The sequence below is a fragment of the Oncorhynchus nerka genome, unplaced genomic scaffold (assembly GCF_034236695.1).
Source record: "Oncorhynchus nerka isolate Pitt River unplaced genomic scaffold, Oner_Uvic_2.0 unplaced_scaffold_38___fragment_2___debris, whole genome shotgun sequence".
Lineage (NCBI taxonomy): Eukaryota > Metazoa > Chordata > Actinopteri > Salmoniformes > Salmonidae > Oncorhynchus > Oncorhynchus nerka.
In genome coordinates, this window is record NW_027040320.1 from 120,487 (window position 1) to 143,501 (window position 23,015).

The following is a 23,015-nucleotide window of genomic DNA, read 5'->3' on the forward strand; positions in this document are numbered from 1 at the left end:
TATCTAGTTCTACCCAGCTTTGAAGTCATATTGACAGTGAGCAAGTCCTTCTTCTACGTTGATGATGATGAGCTATCGGTCAACATTGATGCCAGGTTGGAGCTATTGTAGAATGTCAAAATATATCTATTGTTGTTATTTCCATGGTAACTAGTAACTAGAATTTCTACTTAACATATCATCTAATTTACCCCCTCCCTTAATTGTCTGTGGTGGTATTTCTGTATGGTTTGGGTGTGAAGGTACCTGTTTGGGGAGCCTGTGACAGGATTTGGTTTTGTGGTGTTCGGGGTGATCCAAGAAGATGGCAGGACGAGTTTTCCCAGCTCTCTCCAGAGAGTGGAGGTTTGTGAATGTAATATGGGAGGGAGTTTATTTGGATAATTCGGTACACATACAGGTATTCACAAACATTCACCATTGATGAGCTCTATAGCTATAATATCACAAGAAGTCTGATAGACAGACATTGTTTCTTTGTTTCTTACGAATGCAGCTTAGTAAAGGAGTGGGCAAAGCGGTTCTGAAGAAACAGCACATTAATGAAACTTTTCCAGACCTCAATAACCTTTTGCAGAAATCCCTCTACATATCAGTCAATGTGTTAACAGACACAGGTAAGTAGAATGTGTGTGGTACGTGCATACTTTTGCATCTTATGAAGTGTGCGTTTGTGTTCAATCTCAAAACAGGGAAGGTGTTGGTTTTATCCCTCAGGGAGTGAGATGGTGAAAGCAGAGAAAAAGGGAATCTTCATAGTCAAGTCACCGTATAGCATTCACTTCAAGAAGACCCCACTGTACTTCAAACCAGGAATGCCTTATGACATCTCGGTACATTTAAGAGCATTAAATCACTGTGTTCTACATGAACTCAATTACTATGCTATTCCAAAGTGTTGCCTAGTTATTTTAACCATGGAAACCTACCAAGTAACTGTGGTTAAAGGGGTAGGATGGTATATTGGGCTTGCACTGTCTTTCCCACCTATTGGTCTAATTGTACCACTTTCAATTTGTACCATTAGGTGTATGTGACCAATCCAGATGATTCTCCAGCCAACGATATTGAAGTGGAGGCTTTACACAAACACCAACGAGTGCAGGGGAAGACACATGAAAATGGTATTGCCAAAATGACAATTAACACGGATGTGGGCACTGCTGAGCTGCCTATCACGGCAAGTTCAAAACCCAAACTTGTTTTTTAATTGTGTCAAGAACAGTGTTGACACCTTGTAGTCATTCATTTTGTTGCTCTATTTCAACACAGGTGAAGACCAAAGTCAATGGACTTGGAGATGACAGGCAGGGCACACAGATGATGACTGCCAAGCCCTATAAATCAAAAGACAACTCACAGAACTACATTCACATAAACATCCATTCTGCAGAGGTCAAAATCGGAGAGCGACTCAAAGTAGACCTTAGCCTCGGCAGCAGTCCTGCGGCCCAGCATGACAAACATGAGATAACCTATCTGGTGTGTACCAGTCAACTTTAATCACTTAGACTTGTGCATTTGACCAAGCTGTGGTGCTATGGTTGGCAACATTACAGGGTAAAAATGCTGCATGGTGTGTATCGTGTGGTATGTAAAAAAAAAAAGAAGATATATATATACACTACCGTTCAAATGTTTGGGGTCACTTAGAAATGTCCTTGTTTTTGAAAGAAAAGCAAATTTTTTGTCCATTAAAATAACATAAAATTGATCAGAAATACAGTGTAGACATTGTTAATGTTTTTAAACCTACTTTATTTTTATTAGTTGATGGAAATGCCTGATTGTTAATGGAATATCTACATAGGCATACAGTGGCCCATTATCAGCAACCATCACTCCTGTATTCCATTGGCACATTGTGTTAACTAATCCAAGATAATAATTTCAAAAGGCCAATTGATCATTAGAAAACCCTTTTGCAATTATGTTATCACAGCTGAAAACTGTTGTTCTGATTAAAGAAGCAATAAAACTGGCCTTCAGACTAGTTGAGCATCTGGAGCATCAGCATTTGTGGGTTTGATTACAGGCTCAAACTGGCCAGAAACAAAGATCTTTCTTCTGAAACTCATCAGTCTCTTCTTGTTCTGAGAAATGAAGGCTATTCTATGCGAGAAATTGCCAAGAAACTGAAGACCTTCACAGAACAGCGCAAACTGGCTCTAACCAGAATAGAAAGAGGAGTGGGAGGCCCCGGTGCACAACTGAGCAAGAGGACAAGCACATTAGACTGTCTCGTCCTCAACTGGCAGCTTCAATAAATACTATCCGCAAAATACCAGTCTCAACGTCAACAGTGAAGAGGCGACTCCGGGATGCTGGCCTTCTAGGCAGAGTTCCTCTATCCAGTGTCTGTGTTATTTTGCCCATCTTAATCTTTTATTTTTATTGGTCAAGAAGGCCACCACCCTGGAGTTGCCTCTTCATTGTTGATGTTGAGACTGGTGTTTTGCGGGTACTATTTATTGAAGCTGCCAGTTGAGGACGAGACACTCTAATGTGCTTGTCCTCTTGCTCAGTTGTGCACCAAGGCCTCCCACTCTGTTCCTTACTTAAACCCGGGAACTCTCTGACTCCACCCATCACGGGCTGGCACTCTTTTCCAGTTAATGCCAGTTTGTCCCCCCCCTAGAGATGAATACTGACAAGTCTCTGTGTTCACAGATCTTGAGCAAAGGACAGCTCATTTTCTCCCAAAGGTTAGAGTGGAGGAAGGGACAAGGACTGGTGACACATTCTCTGACGGTGAACAAGGATATGATCCCCTCCTTCCGGATTGTGGCATATTACCACGTGGGCCAGAAAGAGGTTGTGTCTGACTCTGTGTGGGTCGACGTCAAGGATACGTGCATGGGATCGGTAAGAATGTTGCCTCGCAGTACAGAACCCATCGTCTAGTGGTTACACTCGGCTCTAGTCACATCTACCACTCTCCACCGGAGATCATGGTTCAATCCCTGTGTCCAACCTTTCTACTGTTATACACATTTGCCCATCTTCCCCTCTTAAAACGGTTGCCTTGCTGTGTTAGTATTTCTATGTGAGGTATTGCATTCAAGACAAACATTACCTCTGTCTGTGTCCCACAGCTAAAGGTGGAAGCTGTCAGTCCCAGGACTAGTTATACACCTGGGGCAGAAGTCACCCTGTCTGTCATTGGTGATTCAGAGGCCAGGGTGGGACTTGTGGCTGTGGATAATGGGGTCTACGTCTTGAATGACAAAAACCGACTTACTCAGACGAAGGTGAAGAACTGCAGACTGAACATACCCCATTTCTGACACCTAATTAATAAGACTCTTGAGTCTTCTCATCTAAATAGTCCATACTTTTTTATTTATTGATGTTAGTCCATACCTACAATGGGGTCCGGAAATGATTGACATGCTTGAAAAAGATGCGCAATAATGACTGTATAAAAGAAATACTGAGTTATATTGCATGTCCCCCCCAAAAATGGGAAATTATATTAATTTTATACTAATACAATTGCTCAGAGAAAGAGGTTTTGTTTAACAACTAATAAAAATAAAGTAGGGTTAAAAAATATTGATTCTTATAAATAAATAAAGTAGTCAAAAGTTGAGTATTTGGTCCCATATTCCTAGCACGCAATGACTACATAAAGCTTGTGACTCTACACACTTGTTGGATGCATTTGTGTTTCAGATTATTTTGTGCCCAATAGAAATGAATGGTAAATAGTGTATTTTGTCCTTTTAGAATAAAATGTGTTTTTAAACACTTCTACATTAATGTGGATGCCACCATGATTACGGACAGTCCTGAATGAATCGTGAATAATGATGATGAGAGGGTCCAAGATGACACCCCCCAAGACATGCTCACCTCCCCTGTTATTGGAACTGCAAATGCAAGCTTGATGTAGTCATTGTGTACTAGTAATATGCGACCAAATGCAAAAAAAAATGGACAACTTTATTTATAAGACTCTTTAGGGGTGTCCGTAATTTTGACACCTACCCATTTTTAGAATAAATAAATTAAACAATATCTCTTTCTCAGAGAAATGTATTAGCATAAAATAATATAATTTCCCAATTTTGGAGCGTACAATAGATGAGCTATTATTTTATACAGTCATTGTTGCAAATCTTTATCAATGGTGTCAAAAATTTCAGACCCCATGGAATGTAATTTCATGTCGGTATAAAAAAGTGACGTGTTTAAAAAAAAAGAAGCAATGTGGGTACAGTGCATTCGGAAGGTATTCAGACCCCTTGACTTTTTCCACATTTTGCTACGTTACAGCCTTATTCTAAAATGGATTAAATTGTTTTTTCCCCTCCTCAATCTACACACAATACCCCACAATGACAAAGCAAAAACACATTTTTTGAATTTTTGGCATATTTATATATATAAAAATTAAATATCACATGTAAATAAGTATTCAGACCCTTTACTCAGTGCTTTGTTGAAGCACCTTTGGCAGCGATTACAGGCTTGAGTCTTGATGGGTATGGCACTATAAGTTTGGCACACCTGTATTTGGGGAGTTTCTCCCATTCTCCTCTGCAGATCCTTTCAAGCTCTGTAAGGTTGGATAGGGAGAGTCGCTGCACAGCTATTTTCAGGTCTCTCCAGAGATTTTAGATCGGGTTCAAGTCCGGGCTCTGGCTGGGCTGCTCAAGGACATTCAGAGACTTGTCCTGAAGCCACTACTGCGTTGTCTTGGCTGTGTGCTTAGGGTCGTTGTCCTGTTGGAAAGTGAACCTTCACCCCAGTCTGAGGTCCTAAGCGCACTGGAGCAGGTTTTCATCAAGGGTCTCTTTGTAGTTTGCTCCGTTAATCTTTCCCTTGATCCTGACTAGTCTCCCAGTCCCTGCCGCTGAAAAACATCCCCACAGCATGATGCTGCCACCACCATGCTTCACCGTAGGGATGGTGCCAGCTTTCCTCCAGACGTGATGCTTGGCATTCAGGTCAAAGGGTTCAATCTTGGTTTCATCAGACCAGAGACTCTTGTTTCTCATGGTATGAGAGTCTTTTAGGTGACTTTTAGTAAACTCTAAGCGGGCTGTCATGTGCCTTTTACTGAGGAGTGGATTCCATCTGTCTACTCTACCATAAAGGTCTGCTTGGTGGAATGCTGCAGAGATGGTTGTCCTTCTGGAAGGTTCTCCCATCTCCATAGAGAAATTCTGGAGCTCTGTAAATGACCATTGGGTTCTTGGTCTTCTCCCGGACCAAGGCCCTTCTCCCCCAATTGCTCAGTTAGGCTGGGCGGCCAGCTCCATAAAGAGTCTTGGTGGTTCTAAACTTCTTCCATTTAAGAATGATGGAAGCCACTGTGTTCTCGGGGACCTTCAATGATGCAGACATTTTTTGGTACCCTTCCCCAGATCTGTGCCTCAACACAATCCTGTCTCGAAGCTCTACAGACAATTCCTTCGAACTCACGGCTTGGTATTTGCTCTGACATGCACTGTCAACTATGGAATATTATGTAGACAGTTGTGTCCCTTTCCAAATCATGTTCAACATCTCAACATCTCATGTTCTCAACATCTCAAGAATGAGCAATGGAAACAGGATGCACCTCAATTTCGAGTCTCATAGCAAAGGGTCTGAATAGTTACAGAAGTTTACATACACTTAGGTTGGAGTCATTGAAACTCGTTTTTCAACCACTCCACAAATTTCTTGTTAACAAACTATAGTTTTGGCAAGTTGGTTAGGACATCTACTTTGTGCATGACACAAGTCATTTTTCCAACAATTGTTTACAGACAGATTATTTCACTTATAATTCAATGTATCACATTTCCAATGGGTCAGAAGTTTACATACACTAAGTTGACTGTGCCTTTAAACAGCTTGGAAATTTCCTGGAAAATTATGTCATGGCTTTAGAAGCTTCTGATAGGCTAATTTACATAATTTTAGTCAATTGGAGGTGTACCTGTGGATGTATTTCAAGGCCTGACTTCAAACTCAGTGCCTCTTTGCTTGACATCATGGAAAAATCAAAAGAAATCAGCCAAGACCTCAGAAGAAAATTGTAAACCTCCACAAGTCTGGTTCATCCTTGGGAGAAATTTCCAAACACCAGCAGGTACCACGTTCATTTGTACAAAAAATAGTACGCAAGTATAAACACCATGGGACCACGCAGCCGTCAGACCGCTCAGGAAGGAGACGTGTTCTGTCTCCTAGAGAAGAACGTACTTTGGTGAGAAAAGTTCAAATCAATCCAAGAACAACAGCAAAGGACCTTGTGAAGATGCTGGAGGAAACAGGTACAAAAGTATCTATATCCACAGTAAAACGAGTCCTATATCGACTTAACCTGAAAGAACGCTCAGCAAGGAAGAAGCCACTGCTCGAAAACCGCCATAAAAAAGCCAGACTACGGTTTGCACCTGCACATGGGGACAAAGATCGTACTCTTTGGAGAAATTACCTCTGGTCTGATGAAACAAAAATAGAACTGTTTGGCCATAATGACCATCGTTATGTTTGGAGGAAAAAGGGTGAGGCTTGCAAGCCGAAGAACACCATCCCAACGGTGGAGCACGGAGATGGCAGCATCATGTTGTGGGGGTACTTTGCTGCAGGAGGGACTGGTGCACTTCACAAAATGGATGGCATCATGAGGGAGGAAAATTGTGTGGATATATTGAAGCAACAACTCAAGACATCAGTCAGGAAGTTAAAGCTTGGTCGCAAATGGGTCTTCCAAATGGACAATGACCCCAAGCATACTTCCAAAGTTGTGGCAAAATGTCTTAAGGACAACAAAGTCAAGGTATTGGAGTGGCCATCACAAAGTCCTGACCTCAATCCCATGGAAATTTGTGGGCAGAACTGAAAAAGTGTGTGTGAGCAAGGAGGCCTACAAACCTGACTCAGTTCCACCAGCTCTGTCAGGAGGGATGGGCCAAAATTCCCCCAACTTATTGTGGGAAGCTTGTGGAAGGCTACCCAGAACATTTGACCCAAGATAAACAATTTAAAGGCAATGCTACCAAATACTAATTGAGAGTACATAAACTTCTGACTCACTGGGAATGTGATGAAAGAAATAAAAGCTGAAATAAATCAATCATTCTCTCTAATATTATTCGGACATTTCACATTCTTAAAATAAAGTGGTGATCCTAACTGACCTAAAACAGAGAATTTTTACTAGGATTAAATGTCAAGAATTGAAAAACTGAGTTGAAATGTATTTGGCTAAGGTGTATGTAAACTTCCGACTTCAACTGTATGTAAATAAGTTATTTTATTTTTATACATTCGCAAAAAAAAGAAAAATCACTTTTCCATCATGTTGTGAGTAGATTGATGAGGATTTTTTTTTAAATGATCCTATTTAGGATTAAAACGTAAGAAAATGTAACGTAATAAAATGTGGGAAAAGGAAATGGGCCAGAATACTTTCCGAATGCACTGTATTTAACAAAATTCTGCTCAAATGAATTTACGAGGGAATTTACGAGGGAATTCAACTAGGAGAATCTATTGCTAAATGGGTTTTTGATAGATGCAACATTTCCGTTTGTTCTATGTCCTCTTTGACTTAAGTAATTTGGCCCAAACAGAAGATTGCGCCCTACTTGCCCACCAACACTTGGGAATGTATTCGGACTTAGGTGATTTGTGTGTTTGTGTGTTTTGGTTTTACTATCCTTGTGCTGACCAGAAGCAGACCAGAAGTCCTCACAAGGATAGTAAAATAGGAATGTTTGGACAAGTGTGGACATTTCGCCGGTCGCCACAAGGAAAATGGCTATTTTAGGCTTAGGGGTTAGGGTTAGAATTAGGGTTAGAGGTTTAGGTTTAGGGTTAAGTGCACGGTTGGGTTCGGGAAAATAGGATTATGAAATCAAATCAATTGTTTTGTCCCCACAAGAATAGGTAAATGTGTGTGTGTGTGTGTGTGTGTGTGTGTGTGTGTGTGTGTGTGTACATGGCATTGGTATGTGCATGAATCCATCCTTAGATCTGGGACATAATAGAGAAACATGACACAGGCTGCACTGCAGGGAGTGGAAAGGACAGCATGGGGGTTTTCTACGATGCTGGGCTGGTGTTTGCATCCAACGGTGCAGGGCACACCCCTGAGAGGACAGGTATGTGAAACCAAACTATAAGGCCTCTATATAAAAGCTGAAATACACATTCAGGCCTGCCTAGTCTTGCGTGGCCAGCCTTCCAAATTCCTATCTCGGTCACTTGACTATTGGAAGTCAGGCGAACTTCACAGTTGGATTTTTAGTTTGAATGGGAACGGCCGGAGTCAATTGCATTCAGCACTCGGATTTGATTGCCTTAGTAGAGGCAATTTTTCATATATTTTTTTGTTTTGTCCATGTCTCTGTTTTAGTAGCCTATGAGGCATTTGTTTTTTATCTTATGCACGCTAGCTTGCTGCAAGTCATAGGTATTTTTTTTCACTCAATGTCTCTTTGGAACTGCACCCATTCAAAATACTTTATTGGTTTGATAGAGGCAATGTGTCACTACCCACTGGGCACAAACTGGTTGAATCAACGTTATTTCAACATCATTTGTCAACATATTGTGACATTGAATCTATGTGGAAAATAAATTGGATTTTAAAAAAGTCAAACTTTTGGAAAAAGGGAAGGGAACTGTTGTTTTGAGGGTGAAATTTCAACCACAGGATTATGTCATCATGGTAACCCAATTGCATCATAGACAAACCTTTGTACCTTTAAAACAATGTCAGATCTTCAACGTTATATCCAGTATCAGAAAAAAACTATAGGCTGGGCAGGACCTCCAACTGGAGACTTGATCTATCAACAGCTGCCTTTTGGTCTCCCATCTAGGCTTTTAACCAAGCACTGCTTAGCTAGAAAAATCTCCACTTAAAACTAAATAGATTCACTGTTGCTATTGATATCAGGTATGAAGGTAAGACCCAGATGCAGACCACGTCAAATAAACAATAGTTTAATATTCCAACAGGGGCAGGCAATAGACAGGTCAAGGCAGGCAGGGGTTAGTCAACCAGAGGTGGGGCAAAGGTACTGGGCGGCAGGCAGGCTCAGGGTAAGGCAGAGGTTGGCAATCCAGAGGGGGGCAAATGTATAGGTCATTAGGTAGGCTCAGGGTCAGGCAGAGTGGTCAGGGCTCAGAGTCAGGACAGGCAAGGGTCAAAACTAGGAGTGTGAGAAAAGCGAGACTGGAAAAAGCAGGGGCTGTGAGACATGGGTTTGTCTCTGGACACGTGAAAGGTGGAATGTATATATGAAGGTTACGGGGCAACAGAAGATGAACAGCAGAGGGGCTAATGATCTTGGTGATGGGGAACGGGCCGATATTCCGGGGGGAGAGTTTGCAGAATTCCACCCAGAGGGGCAGATCCCGGGTGGATAGCCATACCTTCTACCCGAGACAATACCGGGGAGCCGGGATCCGATGGCGATCCGCTTGTCATTGATACCTGGAGGTGGTCTTGAGGAGGGCCGACCGAGCTCTCCTCCAAGGACGATGACAGCAGCGGAAAAACATCTGGGCAGAAGGTATGCCGACCTCATCTTCCTGCCCAGGGGAGAGCAGGGGCTGATACCGCAGGGAACAATAAAACTGTGATAGGCCCGTGGCAGAGCAGGGAAGGGTGTTGCGGGCGTATTCCACCCACACCAGCTGCTGGCTCCAGGTGGTGAGGTTGGCTGAGACCAGGCAGTGCAGGGTGGTCTCGAGGTCCTGGGTGGCTCGCTCCGACTGGCCGTTCGACTGGGGATGGAAGCCGGAGGACAGGCAGGCCAATGACCCAATGAGGGTGCAGAATGATTTCAAACTAATCTACTTTGTGAAGTGCACCAGTTCCTCCTGCAGCAAAGCAACCCCACAACACGATGCTGCCACCCCCGTGTTTCACGGTTGGGATGGTGTTCTTCAAACAGATCTATTTCTGTTTCATCAGACCAGAGGACATTTCTACAAAAAGTATGATATTTGTCCCCATGTGCATTTGCAAACCGTAGTCTGGCATTTTTATGTCGGTTTTGGAGCAGTGGCTTCCTTTGGCTGATTTCTTTTGATTTTCCCATTTTCCCAAGCAAAGAGGCACTGAGTTTGAAGGTAGGCCTTGAAAGACATCCACAGGTACACTTCCAATTGACTCAAATGATGTCAATTAGCCTATTAGAAGCTTCTAAAGCCATGACATCATTTTCTGGAATTTTCCAATCTGTTTGAAGGCACAGTCAACTTAGTGTATGTAACCTTCCGACCCACTGGAATTGTGATACAGTGAATTATAAGTGAAATAATCTGTCTGTAAACAATTGTTGAACATGTACTTGTGTCATGCACAAAGTAGATATCCTAACTGACCTGCCAAAACTATAGTTTGTTAACAAGAAATTTGTGGAGTGGTTGTAAAACTAGTTTTAAGTGTATGTAAACTTCTGACTTCAACTGTATATACTGTCCCACATTTGACAGTGCATGTCAAAGCAAAAACCAAGCCATGAGATCGAAGGAGCTCTGAGACAGGATCGTGTCGAGGCACAGATCTGGGGAAGGGTGCCAAAACATTTCTGCAGCTTGAAAGTACCCAAGAATAAAGTGGCCTCCATCGTCCTTGGAAGAAGTTAGGAACCGCAAAGACTCTTCCTAAAGCTGGTCAGGGAGGTGACCAAGAACCCTATGGTCACTCTGACAGAGCTCTAGAGTTCCTCTGTGGAGATGGGAGAAACTTCCAGAAGGACAACCATCTCTGCAGCACTCCACCAATCAGGCCTTTATGGTTGAGTGGCCAGACAGAAGCCACTCCTCAGTAAAGGGCACTTGACAGCTTGCTTGGAGTTTGCTAAAAGGCACCTAAAGGACTCTCAGACCATGAGAAACAAGATTCTCTGGTCTGATGAAACCAAGATTGAACTCTTTGGCCTGAATTCCAAGCGTCACGTCGGGAGGATACCTGGCACTACGGAGAAGCATGGTGGTGGCAGCATCATGCTGTGGGGATGTTTTTCAGCAGGAGGGGCTGGGAGGCTAGTCAGGCTCAAGGGAAAGATTAACTGAGTAAAGTACAGAGAGATCCTTGGTTAAAACCTGCTCCAGGTTGCCAAGGACCTCAGACTGGGGTGAAGATTCACCTTCCAACAGGACAACGACCCTAAGTTGACATCCAAGACAACACAGGAGTGGCTTCGGGAAAAGTCTTTGAATGTCCTTGAGTGGCCCAGCCAGAGCCCGGACTTGAACCAGATCGAACATCTCTGGAAAGACCTGAAAATAGCTGTGCATCGATGTTCCCCATCCAACCTGACGGAACTTGGGAGGATCTGTAGAGAAGAATGAGAGAACCTCCCCAAATACACGTATAGGTGTATAGGTCGGCACGTAGCCTAGTGTTTAGAGCGTTGGGCCAGCAACCGAAAGGTTGCTAGATTGAATCCCCGAGCTAACAAGGTAAAAATTGGTCGTTCTGCCCCTGAACAAGGCAGTTAGCCCACTGTTCCTGGGACATTGTAAATAATAATTTGTTCTTAACTGACTTTCCTAGTTCAATAAAGGTTAAATAGGTCTTTGGAGCTCTTCACATTGCTGTAATAATCTGCGCAGAATCTCAAAACGGCCTTAATCACTTGGACCATGTACTTTTAATGTAATCTCAACTGCAATCCAGGTGATTTGGTTCTGCTATTAGATGAAGCACAGTGATGACGCATTAATCCTTTGTATAAATAAACCAAATATATGACATTGTATTCCCATTTGAACTTTGCTGTGCATGTAAATGGTTGAAAGCGTAGTGATAGACATTTGGGTGACAACTAAACCAAAAATCTGACGTTGTTTTTCCATTGGAATTTGGTTATGCTTTTAGATGGTTGAAAGCATAGTGATAACACATTAGAGATTCAGTAACTGCCGGGTGTTTTTTGAGTGGGTGAATATAGGTTCTAATTTCATTGATCAATGCTAGCAATTTACTTCGAACTGCACAGAGACATAAAAATGGTATCCTTGAGTTAATCTGAAAATGGACAATCTTGCAATCTCTTTAATAACCTGATCTGAATGTGTGCAAAATATGTGTTGGCTGAAAATTGGATGTTGTGTGTCTCTCAAAACCATTGGCAGTCAGCTTACTTCTACTTCTGACCTTATAAGGGTTGATACCTCGGTTGGCCACGCAGAGTTATAATTTCTAGACACTTTGTAAAAGTCTTACAACGTAGCAAAAAGATGCCAATGACTACTAAGCGTTTGTTTTCGGACACACAGAACACCTGCTCACTCATTCGTACATTGATATATCACACTCATTCTCTTCATTGTGGCCTCCTTTCACTCTTTTTCATGTTTTTGTTTAGCCTGGCTTTGTTTTGACTACTGTTTTTTTTCTTCATTTCTACAATTGTTAAGTGACTTTGGTTATTTGCAAAGCGCTATAATAATCCCAAGTATTATTATTATTGTTGTTATTACTTAATTTATAATATTAATACTTAAGTTGTAAAATACACAATTGGCAATATCACATTTTAGCCCGTTTTAGCCAGTTATCAGCTGGTGTATCATATTTTACTTCACCATAGTATCTTCATTCTCACTGTGGAATTTGGTTGATGTAGGCCTAAAACATTTGTCCTTAATATTGCCTTGTCAAGTATCCCAGGCAGGTTTTGTGCATTGAAATCCATCTTCTTCTTTGTGTGCTTTAGTCTCCAGCTGCCCTGTCAACTCAAGGAGACGACGAGCAGTGACTATAAATGATGTTGTAACCACACTGGGTAGGACAGGAGTTTCTCTTCTTGTGATGCCTGATCTTAAAACTGGATGTTTTTGTTTTAACCATGTACATATATATGTATTTATTTATTAGTAGAACTTAGTACTTCTTTCTTACCAAACAGACATCTGTTGCAAGGATGTCAAATAGTGTTTTATTGTTTATGTTTTCAAAATCTGGGAATGAGAACCAATTACGAAATAGGAAGACTGCTGTCCACACTGGCCACTAAACAAACTTCAAATGATCAGTTTTTTTTTATTTCATTGAATTATATTCCTTTAAAATTCCTTTAACTCTCAGCACTGGGTTTCCCTAAAGGTTTTGCAGATCACTCTGCGATAATGCAGAATCTCACTGATAATGCACTTCTCTGTCCTAGCGAGCCAGTACACAGGCCTGGAGAGACAATGCTGCATGGACGGTATGAGGAAGAACATTCTAGATTACACATGCGAGCGGCGTGCCCAATACATCAGCGATGGAACAGACTGTGTGGAAGCCTTCCTGAAATGTTGTAGAGAAATGGCCACCAAACGTGAAGAGGCCAAGACTGACCAGCTCATATTAGCCCGCAGTAAGTGAAACAACTGTAGTGGACTGGAATGGTCAATTCTAAAATTGCACACCATGTAAATCCAGTGTGATGAAAAAAAAACAGAGTGTGAATGTATAAAATATTCTGGTATTCCCTTCTGTGTGAAATGGAAATACATTAACAGTGATGGGAACTGTCTGACTTTCTGTCACTCTTCGTAAGGTGAAGAAGAGGATGAAGATTTCGAAAGTTTTAACGACATCATTTCCCGTTCCTTCTTCCCTGAGAGTTGGCTGTGGAATGAGGAGAGTCTGCCGCTGTGTCCTGACAATAAGCAGTGGTAAGAGCAGTATTTATTGAGATCGTTCAATGCACTACAGTAAAATGCCTTCTAATCCATATTCCTTTTCCCATGTAATGAAAATCCTACATATTTTCTTTCTCTTTTTTACCATTTTAGTCCTGTGCATAACATAAAAATGACCTTACCGGGTTCCATCACCAGCTGGCAGATCACTGCCATTGGCCTGTCCAAAACACATGGTACTCACACTTACTTTTGCCCATCTTTCTATATTGGTGGCTACTCTTTCTACATCTTCCATCTTATGGCAACTCTCTTGCTCAATAGGAATCTGTGTGTCTGAACCCCTCAAAGTAATTGTTCGGAAGAACTTCTTCCTTGATCTGAAGCTGCCCTACTCTGCCGTACGCAATGAGCAGCTGGAAATCAAAGCCATTCTTCACAACTACATGGAGGAATCTATAACCGTAAGCTTATTGTCATTTAAAGGCAGGCACGCAACCGTGTTGAGTTGAACCTGCAGATGAAGGTAGTATACAGAGTAAACTGCTAGATTGCCCAAATATTTCATTCTAAAATCAGTATGACCTCTTCTGTGCCTTATTATAATTATTATTATACCATTCAGTGTGGTATTTATCTGATTAGATGCACGGCGATGTGACTACCCCTCTCCACCCCAATGGCAGGTCCGTGTAGAACTGAGGGAGACATCAGACGTGTGCAGCTCTGCCAGCAAGAAGGGGAGGTTCCTTGTTACTGTTATGGTGGACCCCAGGTCCACACGAAGTGTCCCCTTTGTCATCATCCCCATGAAGCTGGGCCTCCATACCATCGAGGTGAAGGCCTCCGTCCGAGATTGGGGTGGTCGCGACGGTGTTAAGAAGGAGCTACGTGTGGTGGTAAGGCAAACCATTGCTTCTTAACAGATGTAACTACCCTGAGGATGATATGTCATTTATATATGGACATGTGTCGATCAGTGTGAATCTGATTGATTGAGTCTGAAATCCCAGTCCTCGAAAAATGAGGGCATCCACCTTCCAATTACGCTAAGAGGTCAAACCTGGAAAGGAGCAGAAGGCGCTCAAACAAATTCAGATGAGGTGCCGCATAAAAAAAGAAACGGTCCAATTGTAACCAATAAGGGAGGGTTCTTTGGGCCAACATAGTGAAGGGGCCCTTGCCCTTCACAGAAACATCCTGTCGTCAATGTAGCCATTTCCAAATGTCTAAGTTATTGAAACAAGGTTTTGACTTCTCATTTAGAATGTGACCTTTCCCAACCTATCCCGAGGTGCAGGTTGGCTTTATTTGGTGCCACCCGTGTAACTACAATGTAAGAAGAACACTAAATAATTAGTGTTGCTAGAAAAAAGGAAGTTCACTTGTCACTGAAATCACTTGTCTTTATGATAAGATGGCAGAGTAGAAAGCTCCCAGTATCTGACACAAGGGGTCTGCCTGTCCAGGCCCTTGTGGATCTTTAGTTACTTGTAGAAGAGGGGGATGTTGGACATACATGAATGCTCCCTCATCAGTGATTTACTGCTTCCACCAATGTCTCCTTTACCCCTTTTTCATGATATCCAATTGGTAGTTACGATCTTGTCTCATCGCTGAAACTCCGCTGAGCTGGGGAAAGGCGAAGGTCGAGTCATGCATCCTCCGAAACGTGAACCGCCAAGCCGTGCTGCTTCTTAACACACTGCTCACTTAACCCGGAAGCCAGCCGCACCATTCAACTCATAATTGAGGTCAGCTTGCAGGTGCCTGACCCGCCACAAGGAGATGCTTGAGTGCGATGATCCAAGGAAAGCCCTCCGGCCAAACCCTCCCCTAACTTGGACGGCACTGGGCCAATTGTGTGCTGCCTTATGGAGTTCCCAGCCGGCTGTAACACAGCCTGGGATCGAACACAGACTGTAGACGCTCCTCGGCACTGCGCTGCAGTGGCTTTGACCGCTCCGCCACTCGAGAGGCACACCGATGTCTCCTTGTTCAGTTTGTTGCAGGTTGGGGTTGGGTCGGAGGACAATGGCCTGTATAAATTGAAGTCTGACAATTGTCTTTTGTATTCAACAATATAATTGCCAGTATCCATAATCACTGTCGCCCGCAGTGGTCCACTTGATGAAAATATTGAGTGTAGAATCTGCCTGTAGTTTGTTCAGGGACAGATTTTTGTTTTTTGTTTTGTTTATTCTGCTCCCACCAGACTTTACCTCGTCTTCCACAAGGTATTCATGGGTTTGAATTGAATCTCTTCAAGACAGGTGGAGTGGGTATCACTTGTGGGGGGGAAAAAACACAATCTGGTAGTGCTGAACATTTTCTGGTCAATAGAAATGTTAAAGTCAATAATAGGTGTTTTGGAACAAAATATGAATCTTGATTAAGAAGATTTCAGCTGGTGTGAGGTGCTTTTGGAAGAGGTTGACTTTTGGCTCGTCTGGTATTGTACTGTTGCCTCAAAACCTGTTAGCAAATACAGTGAGCTCTCCTTTAAAAATACACCTAATGGGACTTCTTGTACTAAGATCCGATGGTCCATGAGACCATTGTCCTCATTTTTGATACGAAAGTAATGTGGCAGTTCTTGAACTTTGTGGCGGATGTTGAATCTTGAATCTTTGGTAACTGGAAAGCCCAGCTATTTTACTGTGATTCCAGATCATTCCCATAAGAAGTAGGCCTATTTGCTGTTAAAGTAAATACTTTATCGTCCCTATTTGGAAAACCGAGGCCACCAGGTGAATTGTTGTAATTCAAGCAAAAAACATATATGCTGAGTTGATTAATAAGTAAATGAGCAAATTAACGTGTTTTCATTCTAACAATGACAGCCCGAAGGGGTGCTAACAAGGCTTCAAGTGAAGAAAGTGGAACTGGATCCCACCAAACACGGTGAGTGTATGGTAGCATATACAGATGTAGAGAATCTATAGTTCCAGTGACAGTATTACCATTCGTTGCACTGATGAGTATCATGATGGTTGATAATATACATTTTCCTCTCTTAATTAATATGCAAGTCAAATTGTATGTAGGTGAGATTGAATGGAAAAACTCATAACAACTGTTTACATTATTTGCTCTCTCTGTCTTTGTCGATGTCTCTCTCTCTGTCTCTGTCTTTCTCCGGTTAAAAGGGGGGGCGGATACTGTGCGTGTTAGGAGTGGTGCACTGGCTAACCAGGTTCCAAATACACCTGCCAGAACACACATAAGTGTGACAGGTGAGACGGAATGATCTGACACACATGGACCATTTAGAAATGTACTACGAATACGTGTTAACAACATTAGTTGAATAAGCTAGTTGCCCTAGGCTCACTAACGTCGTATTGGTTCACAAAGCTAGAGGACCACTGAGTAGCAAGTCTATTAGACCCATGGTATTCTTTATAGGTTAAGTTAAAAAAAAAGGTTAAAAGAAATAAATAAAAAGAAACTGTCTTTGTCATGTTGTCACTGACCATTGACTAAGTCATATTCCAGTTATTATTAGGTTTAATTGTGTGCATTTATAATGTTTTAACGTCTGCATTTATATATGTTTTACTATCTGCATCTTTTCAGGTGAGCAGTTGGCCAGAACGATAGAGGCAGCCATCAGTGGTTCACCCCTGGGCGACCTCCTTAGACAACCAGGTGGCTGTGGGGAGCAGAACATGATAGGCATGACTTTACCTCTCATCGCCACACATTACCTGGACACGACCAAACAGTGGGATAAGGTGGGATTAGAACGCAGAAATCAAGCAGTCAACTACATTCAAAGAGGTGAGAAAGTTATGAATTCCACATTTTAGTTTTGCATTTACAGTTGCACACCTCCCAGAGAGAATGGCATTGATTGGAAGTAAACACATTATAATTATGCTATAGGCCTAATGTTACAGTGCAGTTTTAACAATTAATGTTTTTGTTTCTCACATTTGATTTGGTTAACAACCACACAAAAAGCAATAGTTCGATTTTTTTGACATTTTTCTTTTTCTGCTTGAACAGATCAGGCGTGGGTTTCCTAGCCTTTGTAGCGAATTTGGTACTTTATCTTTCGACAATCAGTGATGTAGGGGTACATTAAAATAGGTGGGTAAATGCTGATCGTCGTTCGGGATGAGTAACTCTCCCTATATTTTCAAAATAAGTGTGTTTACTTCCACGACACAACTATTGACAACCCAGACTGAACGCTACTCGTACAAAAGAAAATAGCTTCATTTGTTGACATTTGTTTGTAAACGCACAGAAGCATAAACATAGATTTTTATCATTGTTACTCTGCTTTGTGACTGAGTTGTGGAGTGAAATAACATAACATGTTAGCTACAAAGGCTTTGGGAAACTCACCACACTACCTGTGGTGTTATCAATACAAGTTATTTCTTATCAGCACAAAACCAATCCGCTTTGATTATCTTCATGGTTCATGGTTTTCTTTTGTTATTATCAAGGTTATGAGCAAGAACTGGCCTACCGGAAAAAAGATGGATCATATGCTGCCTTTGATAAGGAGCCTAGTGGTACCTGGTGAGCTACACCTTCACCCACTTCCTCTCAATACCAGGGACACAACTTTAGTTGTACAACATATAGGCTGAGGTCTACTGTATGTTAAAGCAACAATCTGCGATTGGTGCGTCCATTTTTTAAACTAAACGAATGACATTGCCAATGATTCTTCAAGAATTTAACAGCTGTTTTACCCCATTAGAACCCAAAATATAAGCAAATTTTTACTAAAATGTTTGTAAAAATGTTTACAGTTTTTGATCTCATGAATGGTCGGTCCTTGCATCCACTGTATGTAAACCAATTTGGGTCTTTGCGTGTCAAAAAGATACACGTCAAATAACAAATCATTTGCTTCTTTAACTGAATAGTACAGTACCCCCCTGAATTATTGGCACCCTACGTAAATATGAACAAAAAAGGATGTGAAAAAATGTCGTGTTTGTTCATCAGATTGATTTTATACTCTAAATATCATGTCTATAACCTCAAATTTTTAAACCTCTAAAATTGTTCAAAGGAAAGAAAATGTCATCAAGAAATTATTATTTTATTCAAAAACATGCGTGTCACCATTATTGGCAGCCCTAGAAATTCTTATGAACATGAAGTTAGTCTGAGTCTTTGGGAACTCCTAAAACTTCTCTGGGATATGTGGGACACTCGCCAACAGCCAGTGAAATTGCCGGGCGCCAAATTAAAAACAACATAAATCCCATAATTAAAATTCCTCAAACATACAAGTATATCGCACCATTTTAAAGATAAACTTCTTGTAAATACAGCCACAGTGACCGACTTCAAATAGGCTTTACGGCGAAAGCACTCCAAACGATTATGTTAGGTCAGCACCTAGTCACGGAAAACCAAAGCCATTTTCCAGCCAAGGAGAGGGCTCACAAAAATCAGAAATAGCGATTAAATGAATCACTAACCTTTGATGATCTTCATCAGATGACACTCATAGGACTTCATGTTACACAATACATGTATGTTTTGTTTGATAAAGTTCATATTTATATAAAAAAATCTGATTCTACATTGGCGCGTTACATTCACTAGTTCCAAAAACATCAACATCAATTCAACAGAAATACTCATCATAAATGTAGATGCAAATACAAGTTATACACATAGATTTATAGATATACCTTTCCTTAATGCAACCGCTGTGTCAGATTTCAAAAATACTTTATGGAAAAAGCAAACCATGCAATAATCTGAGACGGCGCTCAGAAAATAAATACAATTATCCGTAATGTGGGAATCAACAGAAACCAGAAATAACATTATAAATATTCCCTTACCTTTGATGATCTTCATCAGAATGCACTCCCAGGAATCCTAGTTCCACAATAAATGCTTGATTTGTTCGATAATGTCCATTATTTATTTCCAAGTAGCTACTTTTGTTAGTAGCTACTTTTGTTAGGTATACAAATCCAAACGCTCGTGCAGGTCCAGCATAACTTCGGACAAAAACTTCAAAAAGTTATATTACAGGTCTTAGAAACATGTCAAACTAAGTATAGAATCAATCTTAAGGATGTTTTTATCATAAATCTTCAATAATGTTCCAACCGGAGAATTCCTTTGTGTGTAGAGAAGCCATGGAACGCAGGTCGCTATATCATGTGAAATGCGCATGACCAGGAAATGGCTCTCTGCCAGTAACCTGACTCATTCAGCTCCCATTCAGCCCCACAACACAGTAGAAGCCTCCTTCAAGTTTCTAAAGACGGTTGACATCTACTGGAATCCCAAGGAAGTGCAACTTCATCCATATCCCACTGTGAATTCAATAGGGGCTGGGTTGAAAATCGACCAACCTCACATTTCTCACTTCCTGTTTGGATTTCTTCTCAGGTTTTTGCCTGCCATATGAGTTCTGTTATACTCACAGACATCATTCAAACAGTTTTAGAAACTTCAGAGTGTTTTCTATCCAATACTAATAATAAATATGCATATATTAGCAACTGGGACTGAGGAGCAGGCCGTTTACTCTGGGCACCTTTCATCCAAGCTACTCAATACTGCCCCTGCAGCCATAAGAAGCTATAAAATAGATAGCTAAATGCCTGAAAATACCCATCTCCACTATTAGAGCATTAATTAAGAAATGTAAAACAACTGGATCTGTGATGAACCTGCCTGGAAGAGGACGCAAGTGTATTTTGCCCCCACGTACAGTGAGAAAGATAGTTCAAGTGGCACAACAATCTCCAAAGATCACAGTTGGAGAATTGTAGAAGTTGGTTTCATCTTGGGGTCACCAAGTCTCCAAAACTACAATTAGACGCCACCTTCATGCCAACAAATTATTTGTAAGAGTTGCCAGAAGAACGCCCCTGCTGTCACCAAACCACACATTTAAGCACCTGGAGTTTGCTAAATGTCATTGGAACCAGTTTTGATTGGAACCAGGCTCTATGGTTAAATGAGAGTAAAGTAGAGCTTTTTGGCAACAAACACCAGAGCTGGGTTTGGTGTAAAAAGAGTCACGGTCATGCAGAAAAGAACCTAATCCGCACTGTGATGTATAGTGGTGGATCTGTGCTGTTGTGAGACTGTTTGACTTCCAGAGGCCCTGCGAACCTTGTTAGGAGACATGGCATCATGGACTCCATCATGTACCAGGAGAGTTTAATCCCAAAACTGTCTGCCTCTGCCAGGAGTCTAAAACTTGGTCGTCGTTGGATCTACCAGCAGGACAACGATCCAAAGCATACCTCCAAATCCACACAAAAATGGTTCACTGACCATAGAATTAAGCTTTTGCAATGGCCATCCCAGTCCCCTGACCTAAACCCCATTGAAAACCTGTGGGGTGAGCTGAAGAGGAGAGTCCACAAGTGAGGACTAGGGACTCTGGAGAGTTACAAATGTTTACAAATGTAAAAAAGTAAAACATAATTTCACGTTTACATTATGGGGTATTGTGTGTAGACAAGTGACCCCCCCCCCCCATGGGAAAAGTCAAGGGGTGTGAATACTTTCTGAAGGCACTGTACAAGTTGACATTTCATTCATGGCAGGGTAAATTATACCTAACTGTACCTACATCTCATTCTTCCATCTAGGTTGACAGCTTATGTTGCTAAGGTATTTGCCATGGCAAACCCTTTAATCGTTATTTCGGAAGATGTCCTGTGCAGTGCAGTCAAGTGGCTTGTCATGAAAAGACAGCGACCCAATGGCATTTTCGAGGAAACTGGCAAACTCCTACATCCCACCATGATGGTACTGTTTGTGTTTCTGGCAGAAATGTTATTAAATACATTTATTAAACTATTTCATATTTAATTTATTTAATTGTATTAATCATATTATTTTGCAAAACTGATTTATCTAAGACTAATACATCGCACTCCTACCCGTGACAATATTTTCATTACCATTTGCCTTACAGGAATGATCTCTTGTGTTCAGAGTATCCATGTAAATGTAACAAGAATTATAAAAGAAATACTGAACAAAATATAAACACAAATGCAAGAATTTAAAAGATTTTACTGAGTTAGGTTTCATATAAGGAATCAGTCAATTGAAATAAATAAATCAGGCCCTAATCTATGGATTTGACATGACTAGGAATGCAGATATGCGTCTGCATCTGGTCACAGATAACTTAAAATAAAAGTTAAGGGTGTGGATCAGAAAACCAGTCAGTATCTGGTGTGACCACTCTTTTCCTCACCGTGACACATCTCCTTCACAAAGAGTTGATCAGGCTGTTGATTGTGGCCTGTGGAATATTGTCCCACTCCTCTTCAATGGCTGTGTGAAGTTGCTGGATATTGGCGGGAACTGGAACACGCTGCCATACACGTCGACCCAGAGCATTCCAAACATGCTCAATGAGTGACATTTCTGGTATACAGGCCATGGAAGAACTGGGACATTTTCAGCTTTCAGGAATTGTGTACAGAATCTTGCACCATGGGGCCGTGCTTTATCATGCTGAAACATAAGGTGATGGCGGCGGATGAAGGGCACGACAATGGGCCTCAGGATTTCGTCACGGTATCTCTGTGCATTTAAATTTCCATTGATAAAATGCAATTGTGTTCGTTGTCCATAGCTTATGCCTGCCCATACCATAACCACCATGGGGCACTCTGTTCACAATGTTGACATCAGCAAACCGCTCGCCCATATGACGCAATATACGTGGTCTGCGGTTGTGAGGCCTGTTGGATGTGCTGATAAATTCTCTAAAGCAAAGTTGGAGGCAGCTTATGGTAGAGAAATTAACATTCAATTCTCCGATGGACATTCCTGCAGTCAGCATGCCAATTGCATGCTCACTCAAAAAAAGATCTGTGGCATTGTGTTGTGTGACAAAACGGAACATTTTAGTGGACTTATATTGTCCCCATCACAAGGTGCACCTGTGTAAGGATCATGCTGTTTAATCAGCTTCTTGATATGCCACACCTGTCAGGTGGATTATCTTGGCGAAGGAGAAATGCTCACTAACAAGAATGCAAAATTTGCGCACAAAATTTCAGAAAAATAATGCAACATTTCAGGGATCTTTTATTTCAGCTCATGAAACATGGGACCAACACTTTACATGTTGCCTTTATATTTTTGTTCAGTGTATTTCTAAGTTGTATCTTGAGTTTTTGAGTCTGTAAAATATTGAGAACGTAAAATATTAAACAAAAAACCCAGATACCAACGTAGATATGGTTATTTCTGTCTGTGCCAATCTACAGGGAGATGTACTGGGGAAAGACGTGGATGACACCTTGACAGCATTTGTGCTCATAACCATGCAGGAAGCACGCACAATTTGCATAAAGTCAGATGGTATCAGTGTAAGTGGAATTTACACATTCTCATGTCCTCCTATTACTTCTCTCATACCCATGTTTTCTATGGCCATGCATATT

General features: G+C 41.4%; 1 protein-coding gene across 1 annotated transcript in view; it reads left to right on the forward strand.

The window, feature by feature from the left end:
- LOC115142627 (complement C3-like) overlaps window positions 1-23,015 on the forward strand; it is a 53,565-nt gene that overhangs the window by 14,715 nt on the left and 15,835 nt on the right. Inside the window, exons 7-27 of the mRNA XM_029682223.2 lie at window positions 8-95; window positions 243-345; window positions 497-617; window positions 718-833; window positions 1,028-1,180; window positions 1,273-1,482; window positions 2,671-2,865; window positions 3,096-3,251; window positions 7,976-8,105; window positions 12,684-12,752; window positions 13,134-13,328; window positions 13,512-13,629; window positions 13,750-13,832; window positions 13,921-14,060; window positions 14,283-14,495; window positions 16,440-16,500; window positions 16,746-16,832; window positions 17,176-17,379; window positions 18,057-18,132; window positions 21,198-21,357; window positions 22,839-22,940. Coding sequence (XP_029538083.1) covers window positions 8-95; window positions 243-345; window positions 497-617; window positions 718-833; window positions 1,028-1,180; window positions 1,273-1,482; window positions 2,671-2,865; window positions 3,096-3,251; window positions 7,976-8,105; window positions 12,684-12,752; window positions 13,134-13,328; window positions 13,512-13,629; window positions 13,750-13,832; window positions 13,921-14,060; window positions 14,283-14,495; window positions 16,440-16,500; window positions 16,746-16,832; window positions 17,176-17,379; window positions 18,057-18,132; window positions 21,198-21,357; window positions 22,839-22,940 — 2,780 coding nt within the window. The remainder of the gene's footprint in view (window positions 1-7; window positions 96-242; window positions 346-496; window positions 618-717; window positions 834-1,027; window positions 1,181-1,272; window positions 1,483-2,670; window positions 2,866-3,095; window positions 3,252-7,975; window positions 8,106-12,683; window positions 12,753-13,133; window positions 13,329-13,511; window positions 13,630-13,749; window positions 13,833-13,920; window positions 14,061-14,282; window positions 14,496-16,439; window positions 16,501-16,745; window positions 16,833-17,175; window positions 17,380-18,056; window positions 18,133-21,197; window positions 21,358-22,838; window positions 22,941-23,015) is intronic.